The sequence below is a fragment of the Populus alba genome, chromosome 7, assembly GCF_005239225.2.
Source record: "Populus alba chromosome 7, ASM523922v2, whole genome shotgun sequence".
In the NCBI taxonomy this organism is placed as follows: Eukaryota; Viridiplantae; Streptophyta; class Magnoliopsida; order Malpighiales; family Salicaceae; genus Populus; species Populus alba.
The window spans coordinates 12,585,841-12,610,744 of record NC_133290.1 but is presented as its reverse complement, the minus strand read 5'-3'; the positions used below and the strand labels follow the sequence as shown (position 1 = coordinate 12,610,744).

At 34.5% G+C, this 24,904-nt stretch overlaps 2 protein-coding genes across 2 annotated transcripts; one reads left to right on the top strand and one right to left on the bottom strand.

The window, feature by feature from the left end:
- Nucleotides 1-1,784: 1,784 nt before the first annotated feature.
- LOC118043441 (bifunctional riboflavin biosynthesis protein RIBA 1, chloroplastic) lies at nt 1,785-9,124 on the bottom strand. The gene is made up of 7 exons (XM_035051419.2): nt 8,632-9,124; nt 8,000-8,384; nt 7,666-7,887; nt 4,412-4,734; nt 3,858-3,987; nt 2,799-3,095; nt 1,785-2,277 (listed from the first exon to the last, which is right to left on the bottom strand). The coding sequence occupies exons 1-7, from the start codon at nt 8,679-8,681 to the stop codon at nt 2,008-2,010; spliced, it is 1,677 nt and encodes a 558-aa protein (XP_034907310.1). The 5' UTR covers nt 8,682-9,124; the 3' UTR covers nt 1,785-2,007.
- A 12,910-nt stretch (nt 9,125-22,034) lies between these two features.
- On the top strand, nt 22,035-24,608 carry LOC118043440 (homeobox-leucine zipper protein ATHB-6). Its single transcript, XM_035051417.2, has 3 exons — nt 22,035-22,692; nt 22,997-23,376; nt 23,588-24,608. The coding sequence occupies exons 1-3, from the start codon at nt 22,629-22,631 to the stop codon at nt 24,128-24,130; spliced, it is 987 nt and encodes a 328-aa protein (XP_034907308.1). The 5' UTR covers nt 22,035-22,628; the 3' UTR covers nt 24,131-24,608.
- The last annotated feature ends 296 nt before the right edge of the window (nt 24,609-24,904 follow it).

Here is a 24,904-nt window from a genome sequence, read left to right as displayed (position 1 = left end):
TATGTTGATGATCTTGTCATGAAATAATCATTCAGAGTTTGTTTCCTCAATCATCCAGAAGCTGAGTGAGAGTTTTCTCTCGAGGACTTGGGTCCCTGTTGTTTGCATATTATCAATACAGTTTATTTCCTTAATCATCATTAAAATACTTGAAAAAAACAATCACCGTAATATTAAATAAAAACAAAATAATTAAAAAAAATAAAGTCATAAAAGGTTATCAATAAAATACTTTAAAAAAACGAACACCATAATATTAAATAAAAACAAAGTAATTGAAAAAGTAAGATTATAAGAGGTTATTTATTTTTATGGTTGAAATTATGTTTTGTAATTTTTTTAAAATAAAATTAATTTTTCTATATTTTTGAATTTTTTTAGTATTTTAATAATAAAAATAATTTTTTTAAAACAAAAAAATATATTATTTTTTTAAATAAAAAATATTTTAAAAAACAATTTATATCCTATTCCTAAATATTACCGTGAGTTAAGGAAGCACCTTGGTCCCCGACCGACCAGAAGCGGCTACTGGCATGTGAAAGTCCTTTGGATGGCCACTTGCTTGCAGTGACGGTGCATAATCACAATTTCAAGAAATTCAATTATAAATTGTACCCGAAAAAACCCCACTGAACATGGGCAAAGAAATAAATACCCCTCGAACTAAAAAAATCTCTAATTTCACTCCCTAAACAATATGGCTTTTTTAATATGTCCTTTCTATTAGTTCGTTGACACATTGAGAATTTGATAAAAGTACCCACAAAATACCTCTTGATTCCTACCTTCTTCTCTAGCGACTTAGAAAAACATTTTACTAAAAGAGAAAAGGGGCAAATTCGAATAATCATATTGTTTAGGATGGAAATTAGGGCAAAATCAGTAGATATACTTTAATTTTAAAAGCATGGTAAAGTTTTTCGCTTGAAAATAAATTAAAATATTTTTATATATTTTAAAATTAATTATTTATTTTAATATATCAAAACGATCTGGATACACTTAAAAAATTAATTTAAAAACATTTTACTAAAAAGAGAAAAGGGGCAAATTCGAATAATCATATTGTTTAGGATGGAAATTAGGGCAAAATCAGTAGATATACTTTAATTTTAAAAGCATGGTAAAGTTTTTCGCTTGAAAATAAATTAAAATATTTTTATATATTTTAAAATTAATTATTTATTTTAATATATCAAAACGATCTGGATACACTTAAAAAATTAATTTAAAATAAGAAAAAAAATAAAAAATATTATTTTTCAAAAACACAGGTTTTGTTTTCTTATATGAAAAACGTTGGTGCCCAAAGAAACAGCCTATGGTATGCAAGTGTCTTGACCTGATTCTGTTCAATGTTTCTTTTCTTCTCTTCAAAAGAAGCCATTGCATTTACCTTTAATTCCTTTCCTTTCCTTTTGCATCCAATCAGAGCCCACACCACACCACATCCTTCTTTAGCAAGACCAGACCAAGCCTTTTCTCTTCTTATAAGATACGAGTGCTGCGACTCAAACTAAAAACAGCATTCCCTGTTCTCACCATGAAATGCCAAGTAATTGCATGTATCAGAATTGAGTTTTACCATTTCTAGGCATGTGGGGTCGATGCCCTTCAAGTTTCTGAATGAATAGACCAGCAGTTCTTGAGCAATCATACTAAAACTGATTCAGGTTGAAGTCTATGCTCGAGCAATCCATTGCGAATGAGGCCTTTTGTTCTTCGTGAAACTTTTATTTTATATAATTTCTCGTTGAACAGTTCAAGGTAGATGGAGCCTCAAATGGAACTTGATTCTGTGTTTATTACAATAATATGAAATAAAACTGCATCCTCTTACTTCACCACAAGGAAAAAAATCATTCGAGAATTATTTACATTCTAAAACAACGGAATACAGGTAAATAATGCAAGGGCAGAAAAGAATGGTCTTTTACGAGAAAAAGATTTTGGATCTTACGGTTTATTTAGCTCCGCTCCCTTGAACAGACCTGAAGGAAGCACTCATGCCTTGGACGCACCATCAGATGGGCTGCCACTGGTTGAATTGTTGTTTTTGCTGATAAGACCATTTACATGGCCATTCATATCCGAACCATATACATGCCCCATTTTTTCTCGCTTAGTTTCCAGATATCTCTTGTTCTCCATGGTTATTGGAGTCAACAGGGGGACCCTGCCTGCAACTGCCAAACCATAGCCTTTGAGCCCAACATATTTTGCTGGATTATTTGTCATCAGTTTCATTGTATGAACACCCAGATCTCTTAGTATCTGCAATAAATTGGACTGCTCATATCAGCTCCCTAAAATGAGGAATTAATGCCATGAAAGTCAGGTAGAGGAAGGAATGCTAAAAATAACAGAACTCTCATAAGAAGTGCACAATTTAGTTTCAACTAGATCATCTTATACATGAGAGAAATTAGAGTAAAGAAGCTTTCTAATCGCACAAATGCAGTACAAATATCAAATGCTCATAACTAGCAAAATTCCTTCATCTTCTGGATTACCAATAAAAGAAACTCAGATCATTCAATTCATGGTATGAAGATTTTGTTCTGATCATCCAATAAGTAATGACTGGCAATCAAAGCTAGACAAATAATATGGTGAGAAGGGCAATTTTCCAGTCAAATCACCTATGAAAAAAATCACAATTCTTGAATCTTAGAGGCTTGTGTGCCCTATATTTTGTTTAACTATGTGGTTGAGAAAGGAGATAAACAAGGCTAGGACTAGACATAGCAGAGGAAATCAGAATAAATTATCAAAGTGTTCGAAAAAAATAGTACCTGTGCACCAATGCCATATTCTCGAGAATCAACAGGTAAACCAAGCTCTTCATTGGCTTCAACTGTGTCTCGTCCATCATCTTGTAGGTTGTAAGCACGGAGCTTGTGACCCAAGCCAATTCCTCTACCTTCATGTCCACGAAGATACACCAGAACACCCCTGCCAGCTGCCTCAATTTGCTTCATTGCAAGCGCTAGCTGCTTCCCACAATCACATCTAGCTGATCCAAAAATGTCGCCAGTGAGGCACTCAGAATGTACCCGCACAAGAATATCTTTCCCATCCCCAATTTCACCCTGTGCATATCAGCATGTCATTATTACTCATGGTTCTAGGATATTCTAACTCCACCAAAAGAGCGAAAAATATTGAAGAAAATAACCATTGTTTGTCAATCATTTGTCAAATAGTAGATAGTTTTACTTCAATATGATGACAAGAAAGGTGACATCAATTTCTTGCAAGCTTTCACCCCTAAAGGGAACAAACGATACTGGTGTGAACAGCCAAAGATAATATTCTAATATCATGCAGTTACAATTTGAAAATAGGCTCTTTATTTTTTGGATATTCCATCAGCAAGAAATTTGATTTCAAATCGAAAGGAGAAATTCATCGACAGGAACACAAATAATTTCATTAACCATGCCCTCTATACAGTGGACATGTTGCATACTTCTTAGAGGCTGACACTTGGTTGAGTTAAGATGAAGCATTGCATGAAATACTGTCCAAGTCAACAACAACGTATATAAAACAAATATATCAGACAGTATAAAAGACAACTACCTGCCTATTCCCTCCCCACCCCCACAAAGGATAAAAATCATTTATAATCCTCCTGTGACAATAGAATTTTAGTTGACAACTGAGTAAGAATACTTGAAGAGATCACAACGTTGAGACGGTTGATATGATGAAAATTGCATACTATAAAATTACTACGGCAATAGGAACAATACCATTGAATCACTAACAGACAATTTGATATTAGTGTTGCACAAAATGCAAAGAAGAGAGATTAACAGGTGACTGCTAATTTCGATGAAATAACTTACTTTAACCATTGCAATATGCTCGATCCCATCCAGCAATGACCTATAACAGTAGGCTTTGAATGGCCCCCACATTGTGGGTATTGGAGCAGCAGCAGCCAGCTCCACCAATCTATCCCTTTTCCTCCTATATCTGTCAATTAAAAATATAAATATCATCAGAACAATTGCTGCTTTCTTAATGACAGGGCTCTGCAGAACTATGTCATGCCCAAGATCAATTACCATATGGAACAAATTACAACAGTTTTGGAAGGAGGTTGGTTGTTCTGAAGATATATAAATTCACAAAGTTCACATATTGAGGCAAATGCACCATCAATGCTAGTAACTGATATTTAGATATGTGGAGGAAAGTTTGATAACAAATAGAACAAGTAAAAGTATTTATTTGAACCTCTGGAGAGAGAGGGTGGTTGTTCTGAAATATGGATTCACAAAGTTCAGGTGTAGAGAACATGGCACCATCAATGCTATTCACCGATTATTAGAAAAGTGGACAAAAATTGACAACTAATAGAAGAGGTAAAAGAATTATCAACTGTGTGGAGACAAACCTGATTAGATCAGTAATTGAAATGATTTTTAAGTTTTCTGCTTGTGCAAATTGACGAAGCCTTGGTAATCTTGCCATAGAGCCATCGTCATCCACTATTTCGCATAAAACAGCAACAGGCTCCAACCCAGCCAGCATTGCAAGATCAACTGAGGCTTCCGTGTGTCCAGCTCTTTTTAGAACTCCACCCTCCCTGTACTTGAGTGGGAAAATATGGCCTGGGCGATTGAAATCTTCAGGTATTGAATCTTTGGAGGCAAGAGCCATTGCAGTTATTGCCCTATCACGAGCTGAGACACCTGTTGTTGTGCCACACTTTGCATCCTAGAATTAAAGAACATACAATGTTTGACATTAAGTTGAAACTGGTAGCAGAAGATAAATATTAATTGATATAACCAAGATTATGCTAATTACAGAGAAAGCAATTAGCAGGTATAGCCAAGGTTACTCAATTGATTGAGCCTGATAGCTTGGATGATAAACTATCTTAGCATCATATAAGAGAGCTGGAACACCACATTGATGATTTAGATGTTCCCTAAAAGTTGAATGCCACAGCAAAGAAAGAAAAGTAAAAAGCTAGTGGCACAAGCAACGTGACAGCAAATTTTTCAGGCTACTAAAAGCTGTAACTTCAGCAAAACTGCTTCACCGCAGAAGATTTTAACGCACAGAATGCAGATAGCTTGTAAATATAGAAACTTCAATAAAAAAAATTCAATATTTGGGAGGATGATGTGGTAAGCCTGCCCACAGACAAAAAAGGGTATCTTATGCAGAACCCTACCTTATTTGTCTCTTACTTAGGTTTTTCTCCTTCACCAGTTGACCTTGTTAGCCCAGTAGCTTTTTCTTCATTTGATATTTATGCACTGTGTTTAGTTTGAAGAGGATGATTCCAGTAAACAAGCATTGCAAGTAATTTACAACTATGACCCCACCATAATCAAAATGTTTCAACTCCCACTATCCACTACACCATACTCCCACAAAGCTACTGCTCAATAGTTGCAAGGGTGCACATTTAGCAAATAAAACCTTTTGACTCTTGAAATAAAAATTTCACCGACTTCTTTTGTCAAAAAATGATCAAGAATATTGACTTTAACCTACAACGAGGTTAAGAATATATAACCAACCAACTATCATATAGCAATAGTTACGGGCACTAAACAACTTCTTCAAGTTTTTTACCAATACTACATACATTTTGCCTATAAAAATTGGCAATCAGGTAAAATCTCAGAAATGTTGGCCACATACAAAGGAAAGTACCACTGTGGATGCTGTTAATTAACATAAATCAAAATATACAGCCTGCTATTTAACTTCACACATTTCCATCACCCGTAAAGTACGTGGATACAAATGAAAAACAGGGAAATAGAAAGAAGGGAGAAGGGGAAGTTGTCTTCAAGATTATTCTCTATTAAAAGTCCATAGGTAGTTAATGTTTCCCCTGATAAATGTTAATAACTTGCGCATATGAAAACCACCAACACTTATTCTCAAAGAAAAAAGATTTCTTGCTCAATGAAATTTCTCCTCTAAATACAATATAGCCATCCCATAACCCCTACAAAGTCAAGCCATTTGCTCATCCATGACCCTCCACTTTCTTTGCCAAATATAAGCTTATATTCTAAGTCAAAGTTCCATCAAGACTAAGCTGAACAAGTATAGCTGGTGAAGAGAAAAAAAGAAGCATGAGTTTATGCTACTATATATGCCTCTTTTTTCTACATCAGTTGTCCCCCATGCCTTTTATTATTTATCTGGTCATGCATTTATTTATTGAACTGTAATGAATTGTCATTTCCAATCCCAATTATTTTATCTTGATCATTTGTATTATTATCATGCAATAGTCATGCTAAGCTCATTTTATTATTTATTTTTTTATGAATTGGGAAACAATAGTTCAAAGTAAGGAAACAATTAGAGTACATTGTTCGTTGGAGCTAGTCATGATATACATCATCAATTTCTTCATATATGGGATCAATTATGCTTTATAACATTATCCATAAATTAATTTATTCATGTATGCCACCTGCTTGACCTTTCTTAGCCTAAACATATCCCATGTTTTCTCTTGGTCACATGATCACATTTCTTCACCATTCCATAACATAATTTGTAAATTAATCACTCGGTATCACACTTTTGGTCAATAGCGACTGAACTCTCACAATAAATCCACCACTCTCCGAAACCCAAATCTTCTTACTAATTCTAACTGCAGTCTATCTCTTTCACCACTCAATTTACCAAGTTCTTTCCATGACACAGAATGACAATCAAGAAGTATCACACCAACATTTACCCTGTAGTAATACACCAGTCATCTAGCATTTCCTGTCAAGGGAGAATTATTACCACCATTACCTTTGCCTTAATATAAGGACAATCTACCATGCACAAATGCAATCTTATCCATTTCCTACTTCCTTCCCAACTCAGTGGCCGCATATATATCATCCCACTAAGATTTCCTCTTCATCTTGTAATACCACTCTAATTCTTCTTTAGTCTTTGGTATTACTCATACGCAATACTACCCCCCACATCCAATTCTAATGAACTCTAACCTACAAAATGCTAAAGAAAACTTTCAATTAACTATACATCAAAAGCTTACAGCTGAACTTTAATCATCACAAGTAATTTATTCCTACCAGAGGGAAAGAAATCTACACATTACCACCACTCCAATACCTAACCGCATTGTGTTCATTTACATAGTACCCTTCAAAAGAAATCTTAAATCACTTTGCACAATCAACAGCTTCTGAAAATCCAAGAAGACATTTGCAAGAAATATAACAGACCAGGAAAGCCCATGGGCATTGATTACCATGACAATTGCTGCCAAAGTGCTCATCAAAACATGCTACATGGTGGAAAGCACTTAAACCTATAGATAATTCCTAGGACTTCAAGGTTTATCTATTTCAAGGGAGAAAGCAAGCCACAGGACACAGACCTATGATTCTAAAATTGAAATGAATCTATAGGTGATAAAAATGATGAGAGACGATGAACTAGTTATGTACTTAAACATTAAGGGGAAACAAAGAGGAAATAGAGTGATGTGCCATCAAATACGTTAATTACAAAACAGAAGCACTTTACAGCTGCACTTTAAAATCAAACTAAGATAAAGGTTTCTTGAAAAGATCTAGCCATTTCATGTGAAAACAGGCAGACCATATCCATTAGATAATATAAATAGAAAAGTTAGTTACGTACCACTGATACAGTGAATGCAGTGCACAGTTTTTCCTCATTTTCCTTATGAGTTACCATTAACGGAAGCTCCAGCCTATCTAAATCTTCTGCTTTCATGCTCACACACACTATACCAGTCCCATGCTTGACAATAAATGCCATAGCTTCTGGTGTTGCCTTTGACGCTGCCATTATAAAGTCCCCCTCATTTTCTCTGTCTTCATCATCAACAACAATTACTAACTGCAAAGAATCATCACACATTAGTAACATAAAGCCTTTGAAGCAATGATGTAAGACCTTAGCATACTAGCTAGACCCCAAAAAAATTAAATAATAAATCACGAGGATGAACCTTTCCTTGACGAATATCCTCAATGGCCTCTGGGATCGAAGCAAATCCTTCTGTAGGACGATCAAGGTCATATTCATCATTATCAGCAAAGAAACCACCAGTGGTGGGAGTTATTTCCGCTGATGATGTTCTAAAACCTGTAGCATCAGGTTGTAACTCAATCGCAGGTGATTGATTCACAAACTTATCCTGGCCTGAAACTACATTATCATTGGGATAAGATAGCACATCACCCTCTCCAGATATCAAAGAGGCTCTAGCCCTACCTCTACCATCACGTTTGAAACTAAAGCACACTTTTTTACCACGGTTACCATATCCCAGATAGGTAAGGTGCCCTCTTCCCATGAATGGACACACACAATGCAGACCAGTGTAGCGACCTCTGGTGTCCAAAGAGAAACAAAGCAAGTGATTTAGTCACACATGAATATTGATTTGACAAAAAAAAACTCCACAAATCACCTCAAAAAAAGCAAAACTTTCACAATTAGCATTAAAATCTTCAAATTCACCAGTCACATTGTACAAATTGTTCGAGTTTTCCTTCACATGAAATATAAAACATGAATTTCTCACCTATAAATTTCGTAACATAAAAAGAACATAAGAGAGAGTGGTTGGTTACTCACTGTAAACGAGAGGATGACAGGGAGGAGCTGTAGAGATTAACAGAAGCCATCTTCAAAGCTCGTTTCTTTTGCCAAACACACAGAAAGACACACAAAAAACTAACAAACCCACAAAAAGGCAAGTCCTTTAAACATCAAAAACAGATAAACAAGGAAAAAATAAAGGAACCTAAGAAGGAAATCCTTGCAAATGCAATCAAAGTTGTTAGCTTTTTAACTCGTAATCATCATCACCACCGCCCCGAAGCAAAACCGAAAGACAATTGAAAACAGAAGATGACTAGTCGTTTCAGTTTTGTGTGGTTGATTCTAGTTTCAAGCTTACGTGGCAGTATATATCTGGAACTCTGGATAGGGCACTTCACTTTTTCAATTTTTCTTTAAAAGACAAGTCCGTTCTTGGTAGAATTGGACTTATAGACTACATGTCGCTTGGAGTGTTGAGGAAGGAACACTATCTCTCTCCTAACTTTGCCCCGACTTCCTTAGCTCCATATTGGATTAACTTGTTTTTTTGCATTGATTTTGCAGCTAGAAATTAGTTAAGAAAGGCCAGTATTGGCAAGTTTCCTCATTTCTTGGATTTTTGAGGTTTCTTTTGAGTTCATGTCTCTGTCGTGTATATATACTTACTGGAAATATTTTTTTTCTTTCCTTCCATAAGACAATGAGCATAAAAGTGAAAAAAAGTTGATTTTGATTTACTTGGGATGTTTGAGGCTTATGGTAAATGGGTTTGTCTTTGAAGTTAGTATGGTAAATAATTAGTTTGATTTATGGGTATTAGAGTTGATTCGGAAATATTGGTTTGAAATGTGGAAATTAATGGGGGGTTTCGATAAACTTTTGTTAAAATGATTGAAGTATTAATTTTTAAGAGTTTTTAGGAGTGTAATAACTTGTTTTTTAGAAGGATTTTTTTTATGAAAAATACATTAAAATAATATTTTTTAAATATTTTTAAAACATAAAAATAAATTACTATTAACAAATATTTTTTAAATATGGTAAATGGGTTTCATCAAGGAATGAGTAACATAGAAGAAAAGAAATGGTTTTGGCAATGGCAGCATAGCGCACGGCACACGCAAAGTTGCTGGTGGGAATTGAAAACCATGAACAAAGTTCACTTTGACCTCGAGTTTGAAAAGTGCTAGTTTAATCCCTAGAGTTAAAAATCATCAATCTAGGTTCCTAATAGTTATATCAGAGTAATGGAGAAAAATCAGACATTTTATTAAATTCTAAAAGCTCACTTTTATGCAAAATAAAAGCCATCACACGGTATCTAAAAACTCACTGAAGAAGTCTCACTCTGAACTCATCCCTGCATTAATTTTTATTAATTGCTTTTTATTTTTTGACTGCTAAACTGGTTAAATAAAATTGCAGTGGAAATGAAGTTTCTAGATTGGTATGTGGAAATATCAGCCTGGTGGTGCTTCGATTGGAGCTTCTATGGAATTCTTCATGATCAAGACTGGCTTCTGTGTGAGGACCATCCTTTGATTCCTTTAATGTTTATTTTATTTTACCCTTTTTGTTCTTTTTATGCCCCACTTTTATATTCCTAATTTTTTCAACTTAAAGTTTGGTGATTTTGAACTGTAGTGTTAAATGGCACAGGCTTCTTGTTTGTGCTCATATGTATTGGATTCTTGCTGTCACCATTATTTTTCAACTCACTTTTTGCTCCACTTTTATCTTTCTAATTTGATGGATTTTAGCTCTCTAGTTGTGGGATACTTTGTTTTTTCCAACATTCAAGAAGTGTAATTTTTTGGTTGTGGAAGCTTCTCTTGACTTGTGCTTTGTTCAATGACTTTGTTTTGCATGTTATGGAAACATTTGCCTTACACCAGTCTGACCACAAGTGTCAATGCACACCTATGATTGAAGCCAAATACTGATTCCGAGAGGGAAAGAAGTGGAGAGTGTATCTTTGGAGGCAGTGCTCCGCCATGGTTCCTGAGATCATTGAAAATTGACGGTGAATTGAGTTAGGTTTGATGGGAGAGTGGGAACATGTGGAAATCAAGTGTATTTCGAGTTTAAAATTTCCAAAATTTATCCATTTTTATAGCAAAAGGTGCATGTGTATTGTACAGATGATGAGCTGATTGATGCATACATTTTGATGAATACTCTGTTCAATTTGAACAATAATTTCAGCTCTGTGTAACCATTTCTGTTCCATTACCATCACTGCCTGTCAATGGTGTTTGGTGTCATATAATTGGATTCTTCTGCTTCACCATGCCACTTACCACATTCTATAAGGTGATTCATTAGTGTATTCTCTTGCAGATGATAAGGTAACTGTTCTGGAGTCAGACAGGCGATCCTGGGGGAGCTCCCCTGAAGCTCAGGCAATCGGAGAAGCTCTAAACCCTTGGAGAAACCATGATACAGAAGAAAGAAAAAATGCCTAATCTTCATGGCTGCTAGATTTTTGCTTCTACATGCTGGCCAGATTTATTTATTGCGGGACGATTCTTGTCTGTTCATAGCCCTCAAACATAATTGGAAATCGAAAACTGCTCACAAGAAACAAAAACCTGCTGCAAGTTCAAGGTCCTTTTTTAATTTAATCTATTTTGTTATTTGCTCTCGCATTTTGGAAAACTTGGAATGGCACAGGTTGCATCGCTGAGTTAGAAGGTTGCTGAATTCATTAGAACTTGTATGGATCCAAATTAAAGTTTTTGCTGAAAGTTAGATCGTCTCTCATGAACCCTTTGGCTTGAGTGAATTGTTTTGAAAGCCTCTCAAGAACACTCGAAAGGGCATCATATTGCCAGCCTGCTTCAACTTTCATCTTACTTTATTTTTGGTCCAAGGCTATGGAGGCACGAGTATTGAGTTGCAGCCTTGCTGCACAGGATATCCAAGAAACTCTTGGTATGAATGTCCTGAATCTTGGCTGATGAAGTATCTTCTAAAAGTATCAGAATTAGGGGAGCTACCTTGGCTGTATTCTTCTAAGAGTATCAGAATCAGGGGGGCTACCTTGGCTGTATTCTTGATGATTGTGTTGTTAAATCATGAGCCCTGATAAACTAGTTCTGGCAAGATCATACAAAGAACTCCAGAAAAGAGGGAAACATAGGTGCATTGCTTAATTTCCCGACAAAATCATCTTTGCGCCAGAAAATCAGATTTTATTGCCTATTTTCTATCGAGAAGTCTAGCAGCAAACTTTATTTTTAAGGGGCGATTCCATCGCTGATTTCATTAAGAATTCCTAAACCTTTTATAAATCTTCGACAAAATAGAGGTGAACATTATAATTGTTCCTAATCTTGGATCATTTCTTTAATGTTCATTGATGTCCGGCTTAAGATGAAATATTACATGTCTACCATTGAAACACTAGAACCCGTCATTAAATCTCATGTTGATGTTATAAGTATATCATAAACTTGATTTCTATCAAATATAACTCTAGCCTTCAATTAGAATTGAGAATCATGAGAAAAATAGATGGAAGTGTTATTTTTATATTTCGCAACCATGTTGACATTATATGTATCTTATATAAAAAAAAAAAAAATTAAAATCCAAAATTCATATTAATAAGCAAATAAAAATTAATAAAGCAATTACAGCTATTTAAAAAAACTTAATTTGAACCTTTCGGCTTTATTATCGATAAAAGTTTTCATCTTTTTTTTAATCATTTTCTTTATATGAGTTTCCTTATTTAACTTTATTGGAAGAGGTTCATGCCCAAGTTGTTTTTCTACAAAATCAATAGTTTATATATATATATATATATATATATATATATATATATAAAAGTCTCGAGAATAAAAATTAAATTAAAAATTTTTAAAAATAATTAAATATATAACAACAAGCTATAACTGCACGCTTTGCATGGTTTGCAAAGCAAAGTGTTCCTTTAATATATTTGTTCATTGTGCTATGAGTTTTTTTTTTATTTTTGTTTTGAAACCTAAATTGTGAGCATTTTATAAAACCATTAAATGCCATAAATTCTGAAAACTTGTCCCAATTACTTTTCGTGATGTGTCTTGGTCTAATTTTTTTCCTTACACGACGTCATCAATGTAAGCTCCATTTATTGTATCTAGATGGGCATCAACAACATAATATTTTTAACGATGAAATTTTTTCATTGCTACTTCTGTTAAAAATTACAAATGAAATATTTTTGGTTTATGTTTCCATTATTATTTATGAATTTGTTAATAGTGAGAGAAAATTATAGAGAAAACTCTGAAATGTTTATTTATTAATCTTCAATTCTCAAAAACAGCCTACAATAATGTTTAAATAAAGGAAAACATCTTAACTAGTAAAACTAGAAGTTTTTAAGCTTTTTTTAAAGGTTTTTCAAACCCGAAATAAAAAATTTATAATCTTCTGTCAAAATATCTCTAACCGTCCAATCAGAAATTGTACTTATATTACTTAACTATATGTTGTATTCTTTTATAACTCTCAGACCCTAAAAATCTTAACAATTAAGGAAATATTGCAATAAAAATAATAGTGGCGAAAATAATGAAAAAAATTGCCCCACGTCACTGTGTTATTTTAAGAGTGGATATTTAACTCAGTTCCCTGGAATCGTGAAGCATTCTGTCCTGTGCTGAACCCCTTTGAAATTCAATAATTTACTCGTATGTTGAGCAAGACCTGTCGCTACTTGGCTAAAACCAGCCCTGGCGTGCCTTCTAGCCTTGTCTTACAAATGCATCAGCCATGGGCCATCGCTAGTCGCTACCAAGCTAAACAAGACAGACAAGCGAGAAACACTCGAGGGTCTAGCTCAGTGGTCAACTGTAAGGCTTGCTTTGCGATTGTCCTGAGTTCGATCCTCAAGAGTACCAGCCTGTCACCCCCGCGGTGTCTTACCTGCCTACTGGGCTTACAGGATGTTTAGTGGGTCCGGGAAATAGTCGTAGTGCGTGTAAGCTGGCCCGGATACCTCGGGTTACAAAAAAAAAAAAAAGACAGACAAGGAAGAAACTGCACATCCTGATGATTACCAAGCTCAACAAGCATTTTGCCTCGTTTGAATCCACACCACATTGATCGCCCTTAGCTTTTCACCTTGTTCTTGACTCAATTTTTAGCTACTTTCTAATCATGATCAACAGAGACCTTTCTAATGACACCTTGTTATTAATGGCTAATCCTTTTTCAGTCACCAATTTTTTTGGCTGCAACTGATCTACTAAGGATAATAGTATCATCTCCTTCTTCTTTCTCTTTACAAATAATGCTATCTACTTGTTTTAATGTCAAGTGGTGTAGTTTCTTGTCTATGGCAACAAGCTCTTGAGAGTTCTGAAACCAAACTTTTTCAGGGATTTAACACTATCATGTGCTACACAGACATGGTAACCAAAGTCTTAGGCGAGAGTCTACTTTCCGTTGCTTTTCAAATTAACCTTTAGGCAGCACTTGGAAAAATAGAAAAGAAAGCTAAAGAAGAAAAGTTGCCTGCCATTATGGGGTCTACACTCTATTTTAATCCCACTTACCTAACCAAATCTTTTCACTATTTGATTGCTTTTTAATTTATTTCTTCTGCATCTTTTTCTTTTTCTTGAACCCATGCTAGATTCTGTGCACACTTGTTGACAACATCGAAATTTTGTTTTCCACATAGGTTGTTCATAGGTCGTAGGAGCTATTACATATCAAAAAGACTTCTCTCTTTCCCACTCCTTAAAGTAAGGGAAGTAGTGTGGAAAACAAATTCTTCAAGTCTGTTTTCTGCCACTTCTAAAACATCTTATTCAAACTTGGTTTTCCAGCCCCTCATTCTGGAAATTTTAAATCCCTATTTCAATTTCTTTAAGGCCATGTGATCGCGGGATGATTTGATCAATCAATCTGGCACAAAAAAAAAAAAGAAAAAAAAAGAAGGTTTTGGCCCATGAGGTCCTTGCTTTGCCATTTGGTTATAGGTCTATTTAGTGTGTTTTTAGCTTTGAAGCTTAGGTGTTTTATGGCTCCTGCATTACGAATAATTTAGCCTACAGCAGATTAAGATTTACATCTCTTAGGTGTTGTCAAGATAAATGCTTTTTCTCTGGTAGAAGGTGGTTTTATTAAAATTCAAAGAATGAAACTGATTTTGATTCAAGTCATTCAAAACAATTGGACAACACCAGCCCAAATTAACGATCGGATGAGTCGATGATTGCCTTCAATTTTCGTGTTGTGCGCATCATAAGAGAGGGGAAATTGAATCGCTTCAAATGATGCATAAGACTGGCCAAGATTAGAAACCATGATCAATTGGCCTGATCTCACAAAAAAAAAAATGAAACACATGAGGAAATTGAACTTTACAGCAGGAACAATAAGGATTATCTCTACAACCTAGTCTACAACCTGCAAGCATATCCCTATCTGCTAGTATCCACAAACCACATTTTCCTTGCTTGAAGATTTGCTGCCTGCTTTCTGTTCCTAATCTTGGGATTGATTCTGAGGGGGAAATTTTGACAAAGTTTAGTTTTTTTTTTTTTTTTGAATTTTTATAAAGATGGCTGTATAATTGAATGGTCATCTGAAGGGCAGTTGTTGAAGTTGTGGGGTCTTACAATAGCTGGCTGCCGTGAGAAAAAGTTGAAATTCACAGTATCTATGGGCTATGGCTATAAAAGCTTTGATTCCCGACATAATCAATGGACAGAGCGTCCATTTTTGGCCAATTGTAAGAATTGATTGATAGGTATTTACTAACAAATATGGTGACAAGTGAGTGTTGTCTGCACTAATTGCCCTTGTTTCTACGCTGTCTTTGGAAAAACTTGCTTAAAGTCCTTGTTTTCATGTTCTTGATCCTAAGCTGCATTTTCCCAGAAAAAATTATTATCTAATTCACATCGTTTTTTGTATTTTTAGCATCCCTATCATATTAAAAGTATCGAAAACATCCAAAAAAACATGTAATTTTCAATTTAGAACATCTTTTAAGTGCCTCCAACTACAATGTAAAGGCATGAGCATAAAGACACCCTGTGGAATTAACCACGTGATTAAGATTTGTTTAGGTGAAAAACCAAGTCCTGTGGAATTAAGCGTCGGCGTGGGTTCATAGAGATACCCGGTCACGATTTAGGAAAAAGAAGGCTTCAAAATTCAAGGTTTTGTTTCATTAGAAGCGTTGCAAAATTACAGCCTTAACTTTTATGTACTTGGGTCTAAATTTGTATTTGATAGTTGACTAATCGCAAGTACACTGATAGATTGAGTCACGAGTATTGCTTTATTTGCTAGCTCTTGAGAGAAACTAATAATGATTAAGTATGAACAATTTTCATTTCTTCCTTTCAAGGAGTTAATCATGAGCTAAATCCAGGAGCTAACGTGCTTTAGAAGTTAGATATCTTCTCCTACACCAATCATATTATCCACACAAAAATGATGAGTTGATGAATACTCTTCGTTGTTCTTGTGGGAAACTTTGAGCCAAGTCAGCGACACCAATAAATATGTCCCCATGCTCAGTCCCTCGAACCTGAGAAATCTCCCCCATGCCTATTTACTGTTGAACTCCTATCCTATTCAGCCTGGCTTGAGTTCCACAGAAAGCAGAGCTAGAAGTGGGCCTCTGACAGCCTCTGATTCACGTCTCTGCGTGTTCTTAATTAATGATGATACGTTTTTCAATCAAATTGAATTGATAGGTGGATGTAAGGGATCATTAGCCAAGTTCAAAAATAGTCTAGACGTTTGCCTTGTAGGACATTCGCAATTGAAGTCTTCAGTATTTAGGACTAGAGAATTAAGTAATTTCAATTAGCAAGTTTCGATGATGAACCGGCATGCCAGGATCAAATACTCGACAAAGATCTTTGGAAATATGATGCACACCATGGTGTTTCTTAGAAACCTGTGGAGGATTCAGGAAATTGGGTGCTTGAAGGTCTTGTTAACAATCATTTCACTTTTGATTACAGAACACAAAAGATGGTCCGTGCAATTTCACTTGAGAGGACTTTGCTAGCAAAGATATGTACTGAACTTGTCATGTCTGTCCAGATTTACATGTCATGTGTGGATTCCATGCATTTTCACATAATATTTCAAGGACAGAACTTTTTCTGATCTACTTCGCTTGGTGGATGCAAGGAACTTCAAATTTTTATTTCTGGGAAATTCCACATGCTCACAACTCATCAGTTCCCCTTTCTGTTGGGGGCCCAGTGCTGAAAGATGAGAGCCCAAAAACCCAACTCACACGTGTTGTTGTCAATTAAAAAAACAATAAAGTGGGTCCTAAATTCCCAATTCGCAGAAAAAGTCATGGTGTGGTGGGACATGATCTCTATGATCATATTACAGCTGCAATCCCACTTGTGCTTGCCTATCACAGGTTGGAAAATTTTGCTTATATCCCCTGTTTATTATCTGGGTGATATTCCAAAAGGGAGGGCTGTGTTCAAAATTGACCACGCCAATGACAAAGATTGAAAATCAAAATTCACTTCTTGCATTTGGAGAAGTGAATAGCTTAGGATTAATTAGATTGCGTTTAAAGCTATAAGATTAGAAAAATTGATCTCTCTATCAAGATCCCATAAAACCTTGGCACATAATGCACTTATAAATAGCTTCACAGATCATTTTATCATATTCTGCCATGTCTCGTGTGCCAAACTGGATCTAATTCATTGTGCATGGATGTTGATATAGACAGGCGTCAGCTTTCCTTTTGATTCATGACAAAATGAGCTTCTGTAATTAGTTCTGGGTTCTTAGCCCTTTGGCTGCAGTTCTTCTCGGACGCATCTTGTGTTTGGAAATTGGTAGCATTCATTGTTAATCATTTGTGGTTCCACTTTGCCTGGGCCTGGCCAGCAACTGATTTCACAGAAATACATTGATACCTCTTCATCGTTTTCCAAAATAAATAAATAAAACTGAAAATCATGCAAGAAAAGAGAGTGCTCCACTTCGGTTAATATGGGTCATGGAGCGAAAAGGAAGAGAATGTATACGCAAATCATTCACTTTATGTACAGTGTTCTTTCAAGTTTGTTGTCATCAACATAGCAAAAAGAGTCGAGACAAAATATTTTACGGGAAAAGAGAACAAGCAATAAAGACTCTCTCTTAAATTATTGCTCTTGAACTCCTCAGAAAAAAGAAAATGGAGCTAAAATTAAATTAAATGAACAATAAAAAAATGCCCGTACGAACATTAAAAAAAAAAAAAAAAAAAAAAAAAAGTGAGCCATCAGAATGGTGGGATTCGCATGTGGATCGGATCTCACATCTTCACAGCTCATACTTTTCAGGAACCTGTTCAGAGCAGAATTTTTGTCATAGCACTAGGAAAAAAAATGGTTAGATAATGTAACACAACCTCATCACTTTGTTCGTTAACGCTTCTATTGTCGTTTTGCCAGACCTATACTAACTTGCAGGTTCCTACAAAGTCTTCCTTGTCGGTGTTAGCAAAATAGGGGGATGAGGAGGTTTCTTACACTTAGCAGAGAGGTGTCATCTATAGATTTTGGAAGTTGAACATTGACTTAGAGAACTGAAAATTTTACCTACGTATGTACACCGTATTAGGTTAAGATGCAACTAGCTATTTCTCCCACGTATTGCTGAAAAAAACCAAAATTGTTTCTTCTTTTCTATACAATCTATCATAACCATTACCTATATTCCAAGAAACTACGCTCCACGACGAAGAGCTAATTGCTAAATAAAGCCTCCGGTCCTTAAGGAGTGAAAGCTTGATGAAAACTCCTACCGCGCATTATCAAATGTTCACCTGTGTTGAAGTGAATTCCAAAGGAGGTGGCTAATGTTTTAGCAAATCTGAGGACAACCCTCTCATTAATCTAGGATATATATGATCGATCAGGGACTTCCTTCAATTTCAATGATGCTCGTGTAAAAAAAGGCCACAATATAGATATTGGTTTGCTAGGTCATGATTATGCTGTCCAGGTAGCATTGGGAATTTCCATTTTCTACTAAGTACATATATTGCTAGTGCCTGGAAAAGAAGGAAAAAGCTGGGGCATTGAATATATACAATATTGTCGGTGTTGTCATGATTTTCCAGGAGTTGGAGTATTCTACTGAAGCATAAATTGACTGCTAGAAAAGAAATTGAAGTGCTTGTCCTTCATATGGATTAGATACATGCATTATTCAAAAGTTGCCCACCGTTCGTGCTCTCCATGATTTGGCCATGCATGCAACCGGAGGTAGCAAAAGCATTGTTAGCTAGCTACCTAATTATCGAGTGACAGAAAAAAGTGATCAGCGATATGTCCATTGATGAAGACCGTCGATGATTCTAATGGCCATTTGACAATTTTGGATTTATTTGATGAGCACTAAAAGATCGATCAATTGCGCTGTTTATATGCTTGAAATATATGAAAATTGGTGGGAGGTCCTTGTAATGGAACGTCGGATGAAGACATTAACAATCAAGTAGGTGTTTAGCCGTGAATATACAAAATCCCAAATTGGTCTGCTGAGAATCTGTTAAGAAACTTTGTGGCAAACCTAAATTTATTTCCATTCAAAGAAATCTGAATGTTCTGTGATTGCAGCGAAGAAGACGGTAGCAGATTTTATGATATTCAAGGTTTAATGGTGTGTGAAACTTCAAAGGGCTGAGCTCAGATTTTATTGAGCTGAAGAGCAAGTTATAAACACCAAGAAAGAACTGTTACTTGGTTCGTAGAATCTATCTTTCCTAGATACTGTGATATCTTGGACAGAGACATGCAGAAGAGAAATTTCCAGGAGAATATGATCAAGAACAGTAGAGAACTGCTATGAAAATATCTTCTTTTTGGTTAATTTCTTAATGGAAAGCCATTGGATAAAATCGTGTCATGAAAAACGAAAGGGTTTTTTTTCTTCATTTTTCAGATTAGTTTTATAAGAAAAAAACATTCAACCCAGTCTAAAAACAATTTCTTCGAATAAATCAAAGGTGTTGAGTTATTAATATTATTGCTGTTATGGTGTTATTTTATATTATCCTTTTCTTGCCAGCTAAAAAGTTCTGCAATGACAGCATGGATCCTTCCACAGATTTTAGAGACGTTACTCTGTGTTGTAAAACTTGAGCTACTTACAGAAAATTAAGTTAACAGAAAAATATTTTAAAAAAAAATCGTAAATGCTAAATTTAAGTAGATGAATGTGAAATACTACGCAAGAGTAAGAGTAAAGTTCTTAGTTGAAAGTTAGGCCGAGTTTAATGCAAGTGAAGGGGCAATTGCCTCCACAAAATCACAGCAGCTCTTATTAGTTTTCCGTAATTTAACCCCCCTTTTTTTCCTGCGTAATCTTATTTGAATTATTTTCAAAACCAACTTTTATTTGATTTTATAAGAAAATATTCAAAAACATTTCACTGATTTAAATATTGAAGTAAAAGATATATTTCTTCAATTGAAATTCCCCTCCTTTTATTTATGCTTTTCTTTTTTATTTCAAAAAAACCCTGGTTTTTTTTAAAAAACGAATTTTTTTAAATAAAATTGAAAGCAATTAAAATAATTATTTAAATTTTAAAAAATATATTTTTTATCCAAAACTCTGTTTTTTTTATCTATTTATTTATTTTTAATTAGATAAAAAAATTATCAGAATTATATTTTTTTAATATACATACTTATCACGATATCTGTGAATCAATTTTTAACAAAAAAACAATGCCTCACTTATTTTTGTGTTATTATATAAAAAAAATGAAAGAATAATTGATTCCAGAAAATAATAATAAAAAATTGATATTAAAAAAATATTCTCATTGAATATTCATGTGAAATTTAAAAAAAAAATGCATATTAATTTCATATACACTTAATAAAAAATTACAAAAATATCCATAAAAAATATCTAATCTTATTTAAATTGAATATTGTTAAAACATTGTTGTAACTATTTATTTAAAAAGATTTTTATTTTAAAAAATTACTTTAAAAATAAAAATGGAGCACCATGAAAGGTTTGTCATTCATAGGTCTAGACTTGGATTCTGGGGTATTTGAATCCAAAAACCCTAATTTTCAACTCTCATTTACAATTTCAAAACACTTTATAATTATAATTAAATTTAAAAAAAAAATAAAACAAATTGAGCATATATCTATTCTCTAATAACATAATTAGATATTCAAACTATCTTCATTGAATGTCTCTTTTCAAGACAAAGTCGTTTACACAAATAATTAACAATTGTTTTTTGCTAGAATGGATTAGTTAATTAAAAAGAAATTTATTCTCCCTCTTTTTAACTACTTTATCTCTCAACAATCAAGAATTAAAAAAAATAATAAAAACAAAATTCAATACAAAAAATAAATATTTAAATCTATAAAGACTAAATAGTGTAAAGCATAAGAAATTAAGGGATCAAAATATAATTTTATTTTTGCAATCTACGGTGGAATTGTGAGTAGAGATATCTACTAGCTACGTTGTAGTAAAATATCATATATGTTTTTAGTTTATTTTGTAATTATAATTGTAATTTATCATCTTTCTTTCTAGACATTTGCCCCAGATTTTTCATCTTAATTTCTTTACAAAAAATAATTTGGACAGCAATAATTCCTTTCACAAAATATATTGCAACCTCTCAACGTATATATGGATAGCATTAATTATTTTTAAAATTTTTAAATTAATGAAAATATTTTATTTTATTATACAGCTTTTTGTCTACAAGAAAATTTATTTTAACTTGAATTTCTTTTTTCTTATAAGTAATTTAATAGGGGCAGTTTTTAATTTATCTTGAAATCAAAATTTATATTTCGTAAGATATACCCTTTTGTTTGATCCATAGATATCACCTTAATATGCAAATAAATAAATGTAACTCTGGTAAATCCTTCCTGCAAATGTTTTTTTTTAAAAGATGATTGATCGCACCGACCACGCCGTAGTCTAAGGTAAGATACGCTGATGCAAAACTAGATCTCCATCGGCTCCAAGCCGAGCCGTAAAGCGGGTTTCAGCTTATATATAGCTTCAACGTTCATATCTCTCTCTCCCTCCCTCCCTGAGTCGGTGTTTAAAGGATGAGGGAGTAGTTATTTTTCAAGAAGTTTTTTTAAACAATATATATATTAAGAATATTTTTTTATTTTTTTTAATATCATATATTAAAATATTTAAAAATAAAAATTTTCAAGAACTTTTTTTTGAATTTAAAATAAACACACTCTGGTCCAAAAAAAATATCTAACACTATTAAAACGGTAAAAAACCGGCTATAGCCGGTAAACCAAGAATTTCATTTAGACTGAAATTTGGGTTCATTTCATTTGGCTCAAATTAACTGTTGCACCTAACCCAAAGTCAGATTCTAACCCTATATCAAACCCAAGTTGGTTTATTTATAGACACAAATTTTGTGAGATGCCTGCTAGGTTGTGAACTGGTTTACTCCTCCTCCCTCCCTCCCTCTGTCTTTTTCTTAGACTATTGTATAGAGAATTCAATGTTTAGAATCTTACATGTTAACTTGATTGGGTAACATGATGTAATGAAAGAAAAGAGAGGTTTCTTTCTTGATTGGTAACTTTCGCTTGTGGGAGGGTTGAGTTTCGTCCTTTTTTTTCTCTCTTCTTCTGCTGGTTGTTTCTTTGGATGGGTACAGAGGGAGAAGAGGAAGTAGTCGTGTTGAAATTGGAGAAAGATGGGAGAGACAGTAGAGGGCAGGAGGGGTACCGTTGTATACAGCAAGACTGTACAAGTTGGTCTAGCTATATACAGGAAAATTCTTACAGGTGAAAACAAATAAGTCTTTGTACTTTTTAAGTGCACTAACCCTCTCCTCTTCAGCGCCCTCCCCAGCCCATAAGAGAGAGAGAGAGAGATCTTGAAACTACGAAGAATTGAGAAGAACAAGAAGAGGACTGACTCCCTTGATCTTAAACTAAGATAGATCTGTTTCCTTTAGAGAAAGTTGTTTTCTTTTTGTTTCAGTACCGCCACCACAGTCATCATCAGTCATGAAGAGATCACTTGGCAGCTCTGATTCCCTTGGTGCTTTGATGTCCATCTGCCCATCTGCAGGTTCTTGCGTAGACCCCATTAACTTGATTCTCATCTTCTTAAATGCTACTAGCTAATTAGCTCAGACATGCCCAAATGGTGCCAAGCTTTTTATTAACTTTCTTTTCCATCTTTCGTGATAGTAACTACTCACCTATCAAAGCTTTGCAATAACCTTTGAATCCAAATGAACAAGTTTTGTTTTTCTTTTTAGGAATTGTCATGCTTCGAACACTACTTTTCACTTTATTCTTTCAAGTATAAAGTTATTATTCATATTCGTATCCACTAATTTATCTTTACTCTTCTTTTGGTTATTTTATAGAGGAACACAGTCCAAGGAACCAGACCCATGTTTATAGTAGGGAATTCCAGTCCATGTTGGATGGCTTAGATGAAGAGGGTTGTGTGGAAGAAGCCGGAGGCCATGTTACCGAGAAGAAAAGGCGATTAAGTGGAGATCAAGTTAAGGCCTTGGAGAAAAACTTCGAGGTCGAAAACAAACTTGAACCTGAGAGAAAAGTTAAGTTAGCCCAAGAACTTGGCTTGCAACCAAGACAAGTCGCTGTTTGGTTCCAAAACCGCCGTGCCCGGTGGAAAACCAAGCAATTGGAGAGAGATTATGGCGCTCTTAAAACCAGTTATGATTCTCTTAAGCACAGTTTTGATGCCCTCCAACATGACAATGAAGCTCTAATCAAAGAGGTATATATTTCAAATCTCGTCATCTTTATTTATTTTCTATGAATCAAGACGACAATGAACTGAATCTTTGTGAAGTTTGCGATAGTGTGATGTCAAAAGAAGTGGTTTTTCTTCATTAATTCTGAAACGAAAGCTGCATACGGCCAGTTTTAAAAACTCATAGAATTCTTGGTTGATCTTTTTTTAATATATATTTTTTTTCATGTTGCAGATAAGGGAACTGAAAGCAAAGCTGAACGAAGAGAACGTGGAGAGCAATGTTTCTGTCAAAGAAGAGATAATTTTGGCCGAGTCAGAAGACAAGATGCCTGAAGAAGATACACCGGCACTCCTTGATTCTGTTGCTGCATCGGAAACAAAAGAGCTGAATTATGAAACCTTCAACAATCACAGCAGTATTAATATTGGTCTAGGAGCCTCTCTTTTCCCAGACTTCAAAGATGGGTCATCAGACAGTGACTCAAGTGCAATCTTGAATGAAGATAACAGCCCTAACCCAGCCATTTCCTCATCTGGGATTCTCCAAAGCCAGCTAATGATGTCCCCGCCACCATCTTCATCACTCAGATTCAACTGCTCCGCCTCATCTTCTTCACCATCATCAATGAACTGCTTTCAGTTCTCCAAATCATACCAAACGCAGTTTGTCAAGCTGGAAGAGCACAATTTCTTTAGCAGTGAGGAGGCTTGCAATTTCTTCTCTGATGAGCAACCTCCGAGTCTTCCCTGGTACAGTTCTGATCAATGGAACTAGGAAACAAGGATGAACAATTACTGAAAATAAGGAAGCGGTAAAATAGTGGGTGGTACCTTAAGAGAGAGAGAGAGAGAGAGTTGGCTAAGCTCCAAGGATTTTGTAAAATCGAAGTGGAATATCTATGTAATTTAAAAGCTTATTTGGGTCTCCATGGTGCTAAAAGAGTGAAAGTTGACATCTACTGGTCCAAGAAGAATATGAGAGAGGGAAAGGGGCTAGAATGCCAAAAAAAAAAAAGAAGGGGGGCCTAGAAAAGGAAGGCAGAGAAAGAGAGTCCAACGTGGGCTTAGGTGAAAGGTGAGTCAGGTGACGCCTAAATTGTATAATTTGTCACTTAAGCCGTGCGAGGAATGATTAGGTCGTAATTGGGAGTCTCTCTTGCTGTAAGAAAAATTAAAAAAAAATAAAATGAAAAGGGAAAGGGAAATCTTGGAATCCATGGCAAATAATCATAGCTTCTACTTTTACTTTTGTCTACGCTCTTTTTCTCTTCTTTTAATTGGTAAAATCATAATTAGTAAAATGTAAAGCAAATCTTAATAAAATATTTATCTAGTTATATTTTCTAAGCTTGTTTATTAAAATAATTTTGTATTTATTCAGGCTATAATTGAAATAAACATGCATATTAAATTAATTAAATAAAAAAAAGATATCATACAAGGTAAAAGAGATGTTAAAAAACAAGATAAAAGAAAAGTGGTTTAATTTAAATATAAATAATGAAATAATTATAGATTAAGGGGTTTAATTTAAATATAAATAAAGAAA

Coding starts and splice junctions, on each gene's coding strand:
- LOC118043441 (XM_035051419.2), bottom strand. CDS start 8,681: ATGGCTTCTGTTAATCTCTACAGCTCCTCCCTGTCATCCTCTCGTTTA. Junction 3,096..3,857: donor AGCATATTGCAATGGTTAAA/GTAAGTTATTTC, acceptor TGATATGCACAG/GGTGAAATTGGGGATGGGAA. Junction 2,278..2,798: donor AATATGGCATTGGTGCACAG/GTACTATTTTTT, acceptor AATTTATTGCAG/ATACTAAGAGATCTGGGTGT.
- LOC118043440 (XM_035051417.2), top strand. CDS start 22,629: ATGAAGAGATCACTTGGCAGCTCTGATTCCCTTGGTGCTTTGATGTCC. Junction 22,693..22,996: donor GTCCATCTGCCCATCTGCAG/GTTCTTGCGTAG, acceptor GTTATTTTATAG/AGGAACACAGTCCAAGGAAC. Junction 23,377..23,587: donor ATGAAGCTCTAATCAAAGAG/GTATATATTTCA, acceptor TTCATGTTGCAG/ATAAGGGAACTGAAAGCAAA.